The sequence below is a fragment of the Elephantulus edwardii genome, unplaced genomic scaffold (genome assembly GCF_000299155.1).
Source record: "Elephantulus edwardii isolate Elephantulus edwardi_28Jun2011 unplaced genomic scaffold, EleEdw1.0 scaffold00057, whole genome shotgun sequence".
NCBI lineage: Eukaryota > Metazoa > Chordata > Mammalia > Macroscelidea > Macroscelididae > Elephantulus > Elephantulus edwardii.
This window is the reverse complement of record NW_006399807.1, coordinates 2,637,195-2,653,981: the sequence shown is the minus strand read 5'-3', so window position 1 is coordinate 2,653,981 and position 16,787 is coordinate 2,637,195. Positions and strand designations below refer to the sequence as shown.

The window sequence follows — 16,787 nt, the reverse complement described above, 5'->3', positions numbered from 1 at the left end:
TTGTCTCCGACACATTCATCCCAATTACCCCAGTCACCAAATCAATCTACCTCATAGAGGGCCTTCTCCTCCTGTGCCTGCCCTCCACCCTCCCAAGGATGATGTCCTTCTCCAAGGACCAGTCTCTCCTTACAATATGACCAAATTACGTCAGACAAAGCCTCAGAATCCTTGCCTACAAGGAGCAGCCCGGTTTAACCCTCTCCAAGATGAATCTGTTTTCTTAGCAGTCCATGGTACCCTCAAAACTCTTCTCCAACACCAAAGCTCAAAGGCATCAATTCTCCTTCTATCCTCCCTAGTCATTGTCCAACTCTCTGATGCATAACATGTGATTGCAAAGACCATGGCTTGTATCAGACGCACCTTGATCTCCAGAGAGACACCATTGTTCTTGAGTACTTTAGAGAGGTCCCTAACAGCAGACTTTCCTACCACAATACATCTTTTAATTTCCTGGCTGCTGGTGACAAGAGTGTTGACTGTGGAGCCAAGCAGACTAAAGCTGTGAATAATCTCAATCTCTTCACCATCCATCATCCTGGTGCTGCCAATTGGTCCAGTGGTGAGAATCTTTGTCTTCTTGATATTGAGCCTCAATCCATATTGAAGGCTGCAGTCCTTGACCCTCCGCAGCAAGCACTTTAGGTCCTCCTCAGTTTCAGCAATTGTACAAGTATTATAAAATTTACCAGGATGTTTGTGATAAAAGCCATTGGTGTAGATAAGTTTTTTAAAAGGAGCCTTAATAGTAGAGTGTTTATACTGGTGACCTTTTGGCCACCAGTTCAAAACCACCAGCTGCTCCATGGAAGAAAGATGGAGCAAATTGCTTTTGTAAAGATTTATAGCCTTGGAAACTCAGTAGGGCTGTTCCATCCTGTCCTATATAAATTTGAGTCAACTCCATGGCCCTGGCTTGTTTTGCCTACAGAGGTTGAAACGAGGGTGATGAGCAGAAACTTCGAGAATACTAACTTAAGAGACCAGAGACCAAGGCTTTCTAGAAAAACAAAAGGATGTGACAGAAAGATTGAAAAAAAAAAACCAAACCCAAATAGTCACTGAATCTGGAGTACACTGAAAATAGGTGAATTTTCTGACAATTATAAAACATCACCTGTTGTTAACAGTAATTGGTAATAATTGTCACAGGTGATGATACACAGGTGATAATCCTCAAACACAGCTACTCAGAATGGCTCCATTCCAGGGAGTATTCTAATCATTTCACGTGTTTCTAACAATTTTCCACAGAACAATGCCAAAGATATCAATGAAGAAGTAGACTATTAAACTCTCTTTCAAATATTCATATAACAAAGTGTAATACAGTAGACATCTCACAAACTTTGGTCTCATAAAGAGCACAATTGAGGGAGCTCAATGATTTTTCAGTTACTTCACCTACAAAAGCAGTAATACAAACATCTATCCAGCTGCTTAAGATCGTATTAAATGAGCTTCCAAACAAAATGCAATCACATAGTCAGAGCTCAATAAATACTCGGCAATAAATAAACAAAGCAACAAAACCCAACATAGCAATAGAAAGGTCATCTATTTCAAATACCACTATCTTTTTCCCCTGCAATCACTACTGAAATTAACAGTCTCAAGTTTAAGTTACAAGTTATTTTAATTATAAGTTATTATAGGCTTTCCACAACATACAGTATCATAGAAAACAGTGACCTATGAAAGTATATAAAGATGAACTAAGCTAACTTTATTTGGTATTCCTGATACTCATATCACTACCATCAATTCAACTACTTCATTTCTGAACTGAAAACTAAAAGGTGGCAAGATATTTACAAGAGAAATGCAATGTTGTTATTCATGCTGGAAATTTGAACATCTTCCTCTTTAGTTCAGCTGCTTTCTCATCAATTTTAGCACAATAGTCCTCTGCTGTTCTTTCAATGCCTTCGTGGTATTTCTCCAAAGCAGTTTTTAAGCTTAGAAATATTTCCTAGTTGGGAGATGAAATTGAATAAGAATTATTCCATGGAATAAACCATAAAATTCATAAAGACAAGCTACATGAATTACAATAATTTTACTCATTTACTGATAATTTAAAGTTTAGGCTGTACTCTAAATGCACACCCCTAAACCACCACCCCCCCACGCCTGTTCTTATTAAAAGTTCATTCTGCAAGCTGCATTGGCACATCAGAAAAGTCTGCTGCTTAAACAGAACAAAGCAAAAACATGACAATGGTCAAGATTCTGAGATATAGAAACCTTAAATATTACTGAAAAACTTTGCTTTGGAGCTTCTTACATTTACCATGTAGGGAATTTTAACCTCTACATTTAGACTCGGTAATTAATTAAAAGATAAGTAAACAGACTGTATTGTTGTTGTGTATTGTCAAGTCGGAAATGACCCATCGCTGACCCTACAGAGGGTTTTCAGAGGCAGTAAATCATGCAGGAGGGTGCCCATCTTTCTCCTGCAGATCAGCTCATGGTTTTGAACCATATGCCTGTGGGATTGCAGTGCAGCTTCTTACCACCAGGCTACCAGAGCTTTTAAAACAGATCATAGGACTGAAAAAGAAACTATTCTCTTTTAGAGTTGTTTTGCTAAGCAGATCAGACAGACCAACTATAAAGCAAATCTGATGATATAATATAATGATATAATAGTAAGAAGTTGTACTGCTGAACAATTTGAACAACAGCAAGTTCAAATCTACCAGCTGTTCTGTGGGAGAGAGCTGAGCAATCTCCTCCCATACAATTTTAAGCCTCTGAAAACCTGGGGGGTCAATTGGGAATTGGTTCCGACTTGATGGTACACAACCATAACAATAACAAGTAACAGAGTTTTCAAATAACTGTATATGGATATGCTAAGAATTAATAAAAAAGAACAATTTTTATAGATTAATTTAAAAAAAAAATTAGATTGTATACATTTTCTATCTCATGTTTATCAATACAATTGTGATTTTCCTTTCTAGTATTTGCTTTTCCCAGGCAATTTAATTCTCAGACCATAATAAAAGAAGGAGTAACATTTAGCAAAGTTATAGAAAGTATTTTACCAGCTAAATAAAAGTAAAATAACAGCCCTTTTCCTCAGGAAAAAAAGCAGCAGTCACAGAAGACAATATTATCAATTTTAGGTGCCTCTTCCATTAAATTTTTCTTGAACTGTGGTTTTAGCTACAACTCTTCCTTTAAATAATAGTGAAGACACTGAGTAATTCTATGTGAATTACATAGATTATTTCTAGTGACTGCCACTTTGACAAATTTGACAGCTATTGTTGCAGATAAAGCAAATACAAATATATGCCTAAAGTGAAATACAATCCAAAAATCCAAGCACAAGTGTTAAATTTTAATACAGGAATTAAGGGAATGGTTCTAGTTCTAAAATTGAAGTACTACATTCCTATAACTATGAGAGAATAGAAGATTATAGGAAAATTAAAAAAAAAATCTTAGTTTTATTTCTTGAACTTAGTATGAAAAAGAAGGTGTTTATGCTTGGGTGTGTCGGAGGCAGTGTGATTGGCATAGGACAGAGCAGGGTTTAGGGCTGTTGTACATAGGGTAGCTATGAGTCGCAAGCGACTTGATGGCACATAACAACAACAATAACAATGTACTAAGAAGAAAGCTGAATAAACGTGGCAGAAATATTTTTATTTATTTTTGAAATATTTTATGAAACATTATTAAAATGAAGTGGGGATAAGATGTACAATTTGTAAATACCAATACTGCAATAAATATAAAACAATATCAGTTTTTTCTTGTGAGGAAAGAGGCACAATAAATGAATGAACTATTAACACCAATCTTAGTAGCACCTCATGGTTTAGGCTTCAATCATAGGAAGTTTAATGGCAGTATATCATAATTCTCACAAATGCTATGTATTTTAGTTTCCAAATGAACTCTAAATATAGTTGAACCTTTAACATATGTATTCAAAACCTCTTACTATGGTTGCTTCACTGAATTCCAGGGTGCTTGTACTCAAGGACCAGCTCTGTGCTATGCTATCCCATAAAATAACCATGAGGTACATATGGCTATTGAAATTTAATTTACATTCAATAAAATTAGAACTTCAGCAAGTGAGTCTTTTGGCCGTATTTTAAATGTTCAATAGCCACATATAGCCTTGTAGTGACCAAATTAGACAGCCAGAGAACATGTCCATCATTATAAAAATGACCATATCGGCTTAATTATTTCACTTTTGAAACTAGAAACGTTTAAGATGGAGAAATATTCATACAATTTATAGTCAATCTGTCTATGCAAAAGTATATATTATTTCATCAACCAATACACCAGCTGTTCTGTGGGAGAAGGATGAGCAATCTCCTCTCGAGCAATTAACTGCCTGCAAAAATGTATTGCAGGTCAACCGTGGGTCAGTTCTGACTCAAGAGAACGCAACCACCACCCATCATTGGGTGGTGCAGAACAGGACAGGGTTCAGATCGGCTGCTCCCAGGGTTACTATGAGTCCACTCAACTCAAGGGTATAACCACCACCACCTATAGGTAGCATTGGAAATAGTGCAACAGAAAACATAATTATGCTTTCAATCCTAAAATAACACACAATCAAGACCAGACAGTACCGAACATATGAAATATGGTTAGTGTAAAAGAGCAATTGAATTTTTAATATTATTTCAATGTGAAGGGCGTACGCCAGGGATGCATCCTATCTCCATACCTCTTCAACCTATATGCAGAACAGATTATCCGGGAGGCTGGGCTCTATGAGGAGAAATGTGGGGTCAGGATTGGTGGACGATTTATCAACAATCTGCGTTATGCGGATGACACAACCCTGCTTGCTGAAACTGAGGAGGACCTGAAGCACCTGCTGCAGAGTGTCAAGGACTGCAGCCTGCAATATGGATTGAGGCTCAATGTCAAGAAGACAAAGATTCTCACCACTGGACCAATTGGCAGCATCAGGATGGATGGTGAAGAGATTGAGATTGTACACAGCTTTAGTTTGCTTGGCTCCATAGTCAACAGTCTTGGCACCAGCAGCCAGGAAATTAAAAGGCGCATTGCCATGGGAAAGTCTGCTGTTAGGGACCTCTCCAAAGTGCTGAAGGGCAGTGGTGTCTCTCTGGAGACTAAGGTGCGTCTGATACAGGCCATGGTCTTCGCAATCACCTGTTATGCATCAGAGAGTTGGACAATGACCAAGGAGGATAGAAGGAGAACTGATGCCTTTGAGCTGTGGTGCTGGAGAAGAGTACTGAGAATACCATGGACTGCTAGGAAAACAAATAGATTTGTCCTGGAGAGGGTTAAACCGGGTGGCTCCTTGGAGGCAAGGATTCTGAGGCTCCGTCTAACTTACTTTGGACATGTAGTGAGGAGAGACCGGTCCTTGGAGAGGGACATCATGCTTGGGAGGGTGGAGGGACGGCGCAGGAGAGGAAGGCCCTCTATGAGGTGGATTGATTCAGTGACTGGGATAATTGGGATGGGAGTGTCAGAGACAGTGCGATTGGCACAGGACAGAGTGGAGTTTAGGGCTGTTGTACATAGGGTCGCTATGAGTCGCAGGCGACTCGACGGCACATAACAACAACAACAACAACAACAAATGAATTTAAAATTAAATACAAAGGGCCACATGCTTCTAGTAGTTACCTTAGGAAAAAACAGAGGACATTTAAATGCATAATGCGACTGAAACAAGTCTGTCTGGAAAAGCTACAAATTGGACAATTCCAACTATACATAGTCTAGAAAAGGCTAAAACAAAACAAAAAGGTGAAGAGACTGCAATAAAGTAGTTGTTATCGAGGATTCAGGGTTCAGACGGAAAATGTGGGTAAGAGAAACAAAGGGATCTTTAGGGCAGTGAAACTATTCTGTAGTTATATGTACATGATGGTGTTTATTTGTTAGTACTCAGAAAACTGGACAGCACCTTAAAGCATAATTACACATTTTAGTGAATAATAACAAATCCATATTGATTCATGAATCACAGTACACATACCACACTAATGCAAGATGTTAATAATTGAGAAAACTGTGTGTGTGCATGTACAAGCATAAGCACATGCAAGGAGGAGGCATATGAAAACGTTATTTTTCCCCCTATAAATCCAAAAACTGCAAAAAATTTTATATTTCTTAAAAAGAAAATATCCAATCCCATACTTCATTAATAATACTGTGCTTGGAGTTGGTCAATGCGGGTTTCCCCTGCTAGCCAAAGTAGACCATTCCTATGAAACTTATACATTATAATGAAGCAAAGAAGCAATTACCTTTATTTTATATGGGAAACATTTTTTTAGCATCCCTCCACCCCAAAAATGCCCTAACAAATCACACCCAATAACATCTAAAACCTAAAGTAACACTAACACAGCACTCAAAGACACAGTTCAAAGCTCTGGTGGCTTGAAGCTGAGTGAGCTCCTGGGGAAGGAGCTTGGGCCACCACTCATTGCCAAGGGTGTACACTGCCTCTTTAATGGCTCATGGCAAAACAAATGCTCAACTCTAGTTTCTCGTTTTGCCTGTTTTCTTAAAAGAGAAAAATGTTCCAGGATTACTGTAGATTAGCAAAAACAGGTACTAACGTGGTCTTTTATTAAAGCATAGTGGTATAAAGTGAACTTTGAAAAGCTGAGAGTCCCTGTAACTGGAAACTTGTGTACAGTGTTGGAGGCCACATTTAAATAGAACGACACACAGAAGAATGAGCACTCAATAAAAAAGAATAGTAATGAATCTGATGATTAATTTATATAAAGAATGGCTACAAAAATAATTACTCAACTTTAGATATCAGAAGACTGAGAAAACATGCTGTTGCTGTTAGGTGACGTCAAATACTGGAAGAACACACTAGCCCCCAGTCTATTCAAGGTCATTAAACAGAAGAAAGCTCATTTCAGAGAAAAAAAAATTCAATTGGATAGTGAAAAAGATTTTAATCATAAAAAAATTTTTTTATACAAAATTTTAAGGCGTGACTAAGTTTTCTATCCAACAATTGTACACATAATGGATATTAATGAGAAAAAATAAAAAATGTAACTAAACTATACAGGAAAACAGCTTGTGTGGTTATGAGCTCTGTATCATTGAAAGCAATGAAACAGAATCTATCAGCGATTCTCAAACACCATGTTAAAATACAGATGGAAACCATTTGTTCATTTTCTAATGCCCCACTGGATTCTAACAGTTTCAGAGTCAGTATCTATTGGTGTCTTATTGACTATGCAAAGGCATTTGGCTGTGTGGATCACAATAAATTATAACTAACATCAAGAACACTATTTGTCTTATGCAAAACCTATATGTAAGCCAAGAAACTGCTATCCAGACAAAACAAGAGAACACTGATTGCATGGTTTAAAATCAAGAAAGGTGTGTATCAAAGCTAAATCCCTTCTCCCTAGCTATTCAATCTGTACTCTGAGTAAATAATTTGAGAAGCTGGATTTTAAGAAAAAATGTGGCATCATGACTGGAGGAAGACTGATCAACTACTTGCGTTGTGCAGATGACACAAACTTGTTCAATAAACGTGAAAGGACCTGAAACATTTACTGTAGACATCAACAAAAGAAAAATCCTCACAACTGGGACAACAGGCAACATCATGATAGATGGAGAAAGGATTGATATTGTCAACAATTGCATCTTGCTTGGATCCACAACCAGCAGCCTTGGCAGCAGCAGTCAAGAAAACAAAAGATATAGTGCTCTGGGAAAATCTGCTCTCCAAAGTTTGAGCCCTCTACTGAAGCAATTGTGCCAGTCCATGTCACTGAGGGTCTTTTTTTCTGACTGTACCATTCCAAAAATGACATCTTTCTCCAGCGACTAGTACCTCCTATTAACATGTCTATAAAGTACATGTTATGACACATTGCCATTTTTTGCTTCTAAGGAACGTTCTGACTATAGTTCTTCCAAGACAGGTTTGTTCATTCTTTTGAAAGCCCATAGTATATTCAATATTTCCAACCCAAACAAATTCAAATACATCAATTATTCTTCAGTCATCCTTATTCACTGTCCATTTTTCACATGTAGGTGATAGAAAATACTAAGGCTTGGGTCAGGAGAAACTCAGCTCCCATGGTGACATCTAACTTTTAACACTTAAGATGTGCCCAACGCAATACATTGTTTGAACTCCTGACTGCTGCTTCCTTGGACAATGATTCTGAATCCAAGTAAAAAGAAATCCTGGGGAATCCAAGCCTTTTCTGTTTATCATGATCTTGATCTTGTCTATTGGTTTAGTTGTGAGGATTTTTGTTTTACGTTGAAGTGCAATCCAATTTTGATCTTACCAATTACTGCTTTAAAGTTTACCTGGCTTTCAGCAAGGAAGGTTGTGTCATTTGTATATTACAAGTTAATGAGTCTTCTTTACAGTGTCTGTCTTCTCAGATTATTTGCTGAATCAGAGACTGAATAAATAGGTGAAAAGATAGAATCCTGATGCACACCATTTCTGATTTGAAATTCTAAGATTCAATAATAAAAAATATTTGGTTTGATTAAGAATTAAGATTAAAAATCTTCTACGCATTCTGACTCTAATGATAAACACAGGTATAAGGAGCAGGAAAAAGAAAAACGGTTAGAATACAAGAAGAAAAGAAAGAATAGGAAAGATCAGGAAAGCAGGAAGGATAGAGATGGCAGGAACTCCACCATTTTATTAGTTTGTTTCTCCTTCTTTTCCTTCCTCCGGTGCCTCTCTTTATTTGTACATGTATACACTGGCATGGGCAAGTGCAAACAATCCAATTTTTCAAAGAGATAAGAGTTCTTGGAAATAGGTGACAGGATTCTCTACATTGGTTCTTTAACTATTAGGGATCTTTGCAAATTGAGGAGAGATGGAAAACAGTGACAACACATGTTTAATTATCTATCAGGTATCAGAGGCTTCAATGCAGAAAGGTCAAGAAGAAGACAAAGAAACAAAGCCAAGAGATGCATACATAGAGGACATTATCAGACATCTGGTAGAGCCGTGTGGAAGAATTTTGAGGATGTATGTCAAATTTCACAAGCTGAGGAGAGAATGCAGATAAAAGAAAAATATCAGGAAAGAACTGTTGGAGACACTGACATTAAAAATAGAAGGAGGTAAACATTGACAGTGGGCTAGCAATGTAAAATATAAAAATACAGAAGAGACAATGTTTGTCCTTATTGTTTATGATTGTTTATACTATGATAAAGTGAACGCACTTGAAACAAGCAAAAATAACAGTATCAAGTAATTTTATGTAATTATGATAAAGATATCATTAAAAGCCTCATAACACACAAGGACCAATCTAAATAGTTGTATTTCAGGAAAAATGCACTTACCACTGCTCCTATGGAATACTTTCAAAATCCCTTGAGTAAGCGGAAATAAATATACATACGTGCATGCACACACTCAAAGGGGATCTTTTTCAGAGGACACTACTTTAAATCATTATCTAGTATTATTTTTTAAAAAAATCTATAACCTTTTAGGAGCAGCTAGTACTACTGGAAAGCATAGCATTCTACTAGATTCTTGCGGGGAGAGTGCAAGAGTTGAGTGTGAGTGTGTGTGTGTATGTATGCATGCATGTGTGAATTTTCACTCTTGTTATGTGCCATTGGGTCAGAACTGACTCATAGTTAACTCTCTGCCAGGTTTGTGGAGGCTGTAAATCCCACTGGAGAATGCGCATCTTTTCCTATGGAGCAGCCTATATCGGTAGCTCCTCTGGGTTGGCACGACAAATCCTGACCATGAGGTCACCAGAGCTACCACCAAAGAATTAATGAGTTTTTCATAATAAAAAGGACACAATTTATATTTTAAAATCAGATATTACGTAGCATTAATTTTTTCATGAACACAAACTCACCTGAGATTTCAGTTTTTCTCTTTCAGTGGTATCTTTTAGCTGCTGAATTCCAAATTTTATTTTTTGGATTTCTTGATTAATTGTGATTACTCGCTCGTAGACAGCACCTCTTTTTTCTTGAACTTTATTACAATCCCTAAATAAAAATGAGATAGCTAAAGTATAATTCTTAAACACTATGTAAGCAAATAACTTAGTTCTAATTTAGATTTCAAAGTGATCATGTGTATTTTCTTAACAATTCTAAGATTTTTCTTACAAAAATCCCAAAGTGTACTGCTAATATACCATCACAAGACTGAACTCTTGCTCAAAAGCCATTTTGTATGTAAAATGGAAAAATTAAGCTATCACATATCCTTAGTTGTGGACATTCATGTACTGTTAGTGAGAATGTTAATTGGTAAAATTTTTTGGAAAGTGGTTTGGCAGGAAGAACCACAATCCTTAAGTTCTATGCTTTTCTTCACCTATATGAGGAAGAGTGAAAGAAACATTCAGAAGATCATTATGTGCCCTTGAAGAGCTGAAGCAATGACAACTCCTAAGCATATCTGTTTTCCTAATTCTAAAAACAGTGTCTTATAACTGGAGGGGGGGAAGACCTTAACAATCAAAACACTCAAATGTATTGGCTAAAAAGAAAACCTCAAAAGCTTAATGGAGATTATTATCTGGATATAAAAAAATAAGACTTCCCCACAAAATATAGATCCTATAAAGTTTACAGATCTGTTGAAGCATAAGATGGGCCAATTTATTAAAACTATCACCACGGTCTCTAAAGTTCACTGAAACATAAGTACTGACACCAGAACTCTTGGAGATGATGTTAGTGAATAAGAATTGACTTATCGGGAAAGGAAAAAAAAATCAAACCAAAAGGATCAGCTACAACATCTCTGTATCTGGACACATTATCAGTTTCATAATTAACTCATCTGTTTTAGTCATTAAGAGGTGGGCTACCTTTAGAAAATATAATAGTTCTGGAATCCTGAGGGGAACTGTTAGCTTTTCCTAATTACATTTTAATACATTAAATGGAAAATGACTTCATACTCAATTACTGTGCGTTTGTACTGCTTGATATCCTCATGTTTCTTATTTATTTTGAATTGTACTGTGGCAAGCTTTTCCTTCTTCACAACCAACAGTCTTTTCAATGAATTTTCTTCAGCCTTCAGTTTTTTCAATTCTGATTCTTCATTCTCAATTTGATCCTCCAATTTCAGGCTCTACATTTTATGAAAAGTATTTAAAGTCAATGCAAACATTTAGGATTTATAAACAAGAAGCTATTTTCTAGAAGATGGTATAATAAAATAAAATAAAATCTTAAAGCAAAATAAAATTATATAAACCCAGGGGGTCAGGCAGAGAATGTCAACAAAAGAAAAAACAGCAAATGTTCACATCTGAAGAATGAGCATGTCAACCAGGGTGTTGTTTTTATTTTTGTTATTCTATTAGATTTATCATGATATTCTATCAGCAAGGATGGAAATGGAGAAATGCACTAGGAAATTAATCTAGAAGACTGGAACTGAGGGAGGTTTAAGGTCTGAACTAAGATAACAGGAATAAAGAGAAAAAGTTAGATCTTAGAAATAATTAAAAGCAGTGGCCCTCAATTCTTTTCCAGTGTCGTATCATGACAGGTATCTAGTGCACTTGGAAAGTGCAACAGCATTACCCTTCTAATTCTACTTTCCTCAAAGATAAAACAAAAAGATATTTTATAGAAAAGTAATATATAGGGACAGTGGATTGGTTGGCAAAAGAAGAATGACTTTCAAGTATCTAACCTGCGAAACTTGTATAATGTTGGCATTAGCTCTCATTCTTTAGGGCAGAGACTATTTAAAAAATTCTTGATAGGGTTGAGGTACAAAGGAGGGTGCAAAACTGGAAGTTTATGCTTAACAATTATATGATCATTTTCAATTATTATAAAAAGCTTAAATCTATTACTATTTTCCAAAATATAAATGTAGTAACTGTGGCATGTTAATTTCGTATGCATTTCCTTTCCAGGTTAAAATAGGTCTTATGACTGCTATGCTTTGATAAAGTGCCTTATTTCCTTGCATACACTGTTACAGTTACTACGCTGCAGCATGATTCTGCCTCTCATTAGGAAAATGCTAACCAAAACCTCAAAGTAAACCCAAGAAATAATAAACCACAACATAATAAAGACATAAAAATGCCACACAATACAAACCTCCTTTAAGGTACTGGCTAGTTTTTCCCTATTATCTGCAAGGTCTTGTATTTTCTTTTGATAAAACTGCACTTCCTGCTGACATGAAGGCAGGCAGTCAACCGAGTCTCGATAGGTTTCATATTTTTCCATCACTTCTTGCTTTGGGGGAAAAAAAAAACAATACCACATACACACTCATTTATAGAACTGTAGTAATGTCAATTTGTTTGCTCTTAAATAATTTCTGTACTTAGTACTGAAAGCTTAAGAGCAGAGAACAATTAAGTTTCTAGGTCAGTAACAAAGCACTATTATTGACATGTGTCTGAGCACATATAATTAAGCTTCTTAATTGCCAAATTTCCTTGAACAAAAGAAAACTGCTGTAATTTTTCTAAATCGCTCATTGAAGTACCTTCCAAAGGTTATTCATGATGATATTAAAAAGGCTTCACTTTTGTTAATCCTGAAACTACTTCTGATTATTCTTAGGCAATTGTATTACTCATTTATAATCTTCCTACTCATTTACATCTTATAAAAATTTCTATTATAACTAATTCTTTTAAAAACATAAATTCCTTTTTTAAAATTAAAAAACAAACCTGCTTATTATAATCACTAAAACAATACAAAGATAAATACTTAAAAAATTTAATCTCCCTTTCAACAGTTCCTCTTTATTCACTGGCCTACCCTTTCTACAACATGTTTATTAGCCAGCTGGATTTTGTTTTCAGTAAAATACCCAGCTATATTTTGTCTATTTTCACATGTCATAGATACATATCATATGCAATGCAAATATATTTGACTAGGTCTACTTTTTTCTGTAACTTTGGAGTTTCTAATCTTGATTCTTTTTTTTAAAAAAAAGTATCTCATGATTACACAAATGCTCTCCTAAAATTATTACATTTTTAATTTGCATAGCATTAAACTGGTACGAAGTATGGTGCATTTCCTGTCGAATCAGAAATATTTATGAATCATTCTTTCCCCATAAATACTCAAGATTTTTTTTTGGCTATCATTTTGTTTACTCCTGTGTGATAATTAAAAAAAAAAAACTTGGATAACCAAGTCAAAGGTAAATCAGTATTTTTCATAATAATAGTTAAAACTCATAAAAGGATGCTGAATTGCCTACCCACTTTTTACTGCATCCCATCTCAATACATTTCCTATCATAACTTATTACTTTTAAACTTAATCCACATCATGTCCTCCTATCCTCTTTTTGGTTAGTTGATGGTGAATTCTTGCTCTTAAACGAAATTTAACAAACTATCCTGTTAAGTGTTTCTCGTTATTTTGTGCCACTCTCCTCATTGACCTTCCACATTGTTCCAAACTACCTCCCAGAATCTCCATACACCATCTTCCCTTTACTTCAAATGATCTTCCTTGCATAACTTACCTAGATAACTTCTATTATCAATTGTCAACATACATTTCCTTTCCCACTCCTGATTATCCATCTGATTATCTCATTACTAAATTATTGTTATTAAGTTGTTGTTCTTGAGTACCACTGAGTTGGAACTGACCCATAGCTGACCCTCAGGCGGGTTTTCAGAGTCATTTAATCGCTCCCGTGGAGAAGCTGGTGGATTTGAACCGCATGCCTTCAGGATTGCAGTGCAGTTTCTTATCATTAGGCCACCAGAGCTCCCTATGAAGTTGTTACTAGGTACTATTGAATTGTCTCTTTCATAGCAACTCTGTGAGCAACAGAAAAAAAAAACAAAAAACAAAAACAAAAACCACTGACCAATCCTAAGCCTTTCTCATAACTGCTCTTCTGTTTAAGCCTACTTGCAGCCAATGTGGCAATCCATCTAGTTGAGGGTACCATTAACACATTATTTCAAAGACCCTTATAATGTTACATAGAATATACTAGCGTCTATAATTATGGAATTGATTTCTCCCTAATCTGACACCTCTTACTCTTGCAAGAAACTAATTTTCATGAGGACTGGCCATTTCTGTTTTAGTCATCATTTGATTAAAATTTGTTTCCTCAAAAAATGCGTTGCTTAATGACTCGATGGCACTTAACAACAACAACAATTGAATAAATGTCTTGAAATTACACTTCTTTTTTCCATATATATTTTGCGGGGCTACAAATTAGAGACACAATAAAAAAATGTGTACAAGAATGAGAATCAATCACTCAGAAATTAGAAAATGCCAGGCTAAACAAGGTGACAGAAAAAAAACCTTTTTTTTTTTTTTAAAAAAAAGGAAGTAAAGTTTTAAAAGCACTAACATATGAAGGAAACTAACCTGGGATTTTTTAAGCTTTTGGACTGTATCTTTCATTTTTTCTTTGTAATTTTTTAGCTTCTCTGGGGAATCCACAACTTTTGCTTTCAAACTCTCTTGTACTTCTTTAGAAGAGGCCAGGGTCAATTTTAGTTCATTCTGTGGAGAAAATATTTTTTGTATTAGACAAACTAATAAAATCCATATTTTATTAACAGAAAAAAACCTCTTATCTCTGATGCATATACCTGCTTAATCAATCAGTCAGACTAATCTAGAAGCTAAAGCTCCTTAGTAGGATATTCAAGGGCTTTAATGATTTGGCTCCTTTTCTCCTTCCCAAATCTCAACTTCCAGCATTTCCCTAGTAAACTCTAAATTTGGTAACAGCAATTATGTGGGTGTTGTGTATTGATAGTAGGAACCAACCCATAGCTGACCCTATAGCAGATTTTCAGAGACAGTTAATTGCAGGTGGGCAGATTGTCCATTCTTCTCTTGTTGGGAATGTAAAAAAAGAAATGTAATTATAAAATTTTAAAATCATATAAATTCCTTTACCAAATATGTTGATAAATCATATTTCAATGCAGATATTCTATGACTCCATGTACTGGTATAGGAAGATGTATACAAGAAACTTAAGGAAAAAGAAATTCACAGATCACGTAGAGCAGAGAGTAGTTTCTATTAAAAACAGAACAAAGTTATACACATATCTAATCTATATGCGTAAGAGAGATCTGGTGATTTAATCCAAACAGAGCTGAGCTGCTAATCCAAAGGCCACACTTCTCTGCTGGTTCAAATCCACCAGTAGCTTTAAGGGAGAGAGATGAACAGTGTCCTCTCATGCAATTTACAGTCTCAGGAAAACCTGCTGGAGGCTCAGCTATGGGTTGATTCTGATTTGATGGCAAAGAATTTGAGTTTTTTATACATGCATGAAGTGTCAAGGAAAAAGGATTTGACAGGTGTCTAACTAAAAAAAGGCTTTTTATGCCTGATCCTATTCACGTCATTTGAGTATTTCATAGAAGGAACATAACTGTTTTTATAATTTATATTTTATTAACCAGTTCTCACTTCTAGATCAGCTACTCAGATATCAAACTTCAACACTCAAGTTTCCCTTATTTCATTGTTGTTGTTGTGAACTATAGAATTGGAACTGACCCATAGCTGACCCTCCAGCAGGCTTTCAAAGGCAGTTAATCACATGTAAGGAGATTTCCCATCTTTCTGCGGAGTAGCTGATAGCCTTGAACCATATGCCTTAGGGATTGCAGTACAGCTTCCTGCCACAAGGTCACCAGAGTTAGTTGCTAATATCAATCTACACAGTATTTACCTACTTTTAATTCCTTACAAAATTAGAAATCTTTTTCTTTACAATAGCATTGACTGTCTTAATTTTTTCTTTTTGTAACAAATTTGATAATATAACATGATCTTGCTTTTACCTAGTTTTAAATGGAACAGGGAAAAAAATAACTACTACCTCTCATAAGGAAGAAATAATAGAGAGGTAAGTCATTCATTTCCATGGAGTCAGGCCAACACATAGCTGACTCCCTGGCAGGATTGAAGAGATATTAAAGTGCATGAGAGAAGCCTGAACATCTTTCTCTCTCAGGGCAGTGGGTGATATTGAACCATGTGCCTTTGGGTTAGAAGCCCAACTCCTTAGCCATTAAGCCACCAGAGCTCCCTATAGAATAATAAGGGTTTTATTATACTAACATAAGGGAGCTCCAGTCGCCTACTGGTAAAAGAGTTGCCCTGTCAACACAAAGGTATGGGGTTCAAATCCACAGCTGTTTCATCAGAGAAAGATGGACAATTCCCTTCCAAGCAATTTACTGCCTCTGAAAACCCACTGGAGGGTCAGCTATGGATTGGTTCCGATGTGATGAAACACAACAACATATTAAATAAAACAAATACCATTATGAGCTAAAGTGCTAAAAGAATAGGGAAATGACTTAAATTAGGATATACAAAGAACATTTAAAATCAGCCATTAGAAACCAAATTGTGAAATGGACAGAAGATCTAAACAGAAATTTCACTAAAGATATACAGAAGGCAAACAAGCTATGAAAAATGTTCAACATCATATAATACTGCTGGTGGTGGTAGTGCTGTATTTTTGATTTGGAATTTACTCATAGCTGACCCTCCAGTAGATTTTCACACAGGAGGAGATTGTCCATCTTTCTTCAGCAAAATACCTTGTGGATTCAAACCATGTATCTTTGGGTTGAAAGCACAAATCGTTACCCCTAGGCCACCTGAGCACCCTACTCATAGCATTTGGTTGTAGTGTGTACCATTGAGTTGGAAGTGACTCAAAGCATACCCTACAGCAGGTTTTCAGAAGTGGTAAATTGCAG

General features: G+C 35.9%; 1 protein-coding gene across 1 annotated transcript in view; it reads right to left on the bottom strand.

Annotated features, from left to right (window-relative positions):
* Positions 1 to 1,840: 1,840 nt before the first annotated feature.
* NUF2 (NUF2, NDC80 kinetochore complex component) overlaps positions 1,841 to 16,787 on the bottom strand; it is a 33,502-nt gene continuing 18,555 nt past the window's right edge. Inside the window, exons 9-13 of the mRNA XM_006887442.1 lie at positions 14,413 to 14,550; positions 12,136 to 12,276; positions 10,971 to 11,146; positions 9,909 to 10,044; positions 1,841 to 1,975 (exon numbers count right to left, since the gene is read on the bottom strand). Coding sequence (XP_006887504.1) covers positions 1,841 to 1,975; positions 9,909 to 10,044; positions 10,971 to 11,146; positions 12,136 to 12,276; positions 14,413 to 14,550 — 726 coding nt within the window. The remainder of the gene's footprint in view (positions 1,976 to 9,908; positions 10,045 to 10,970; positions 11,147 to 12,135; positions 12,277 to 14,412; positions 14,551 to 16,787) is intronic.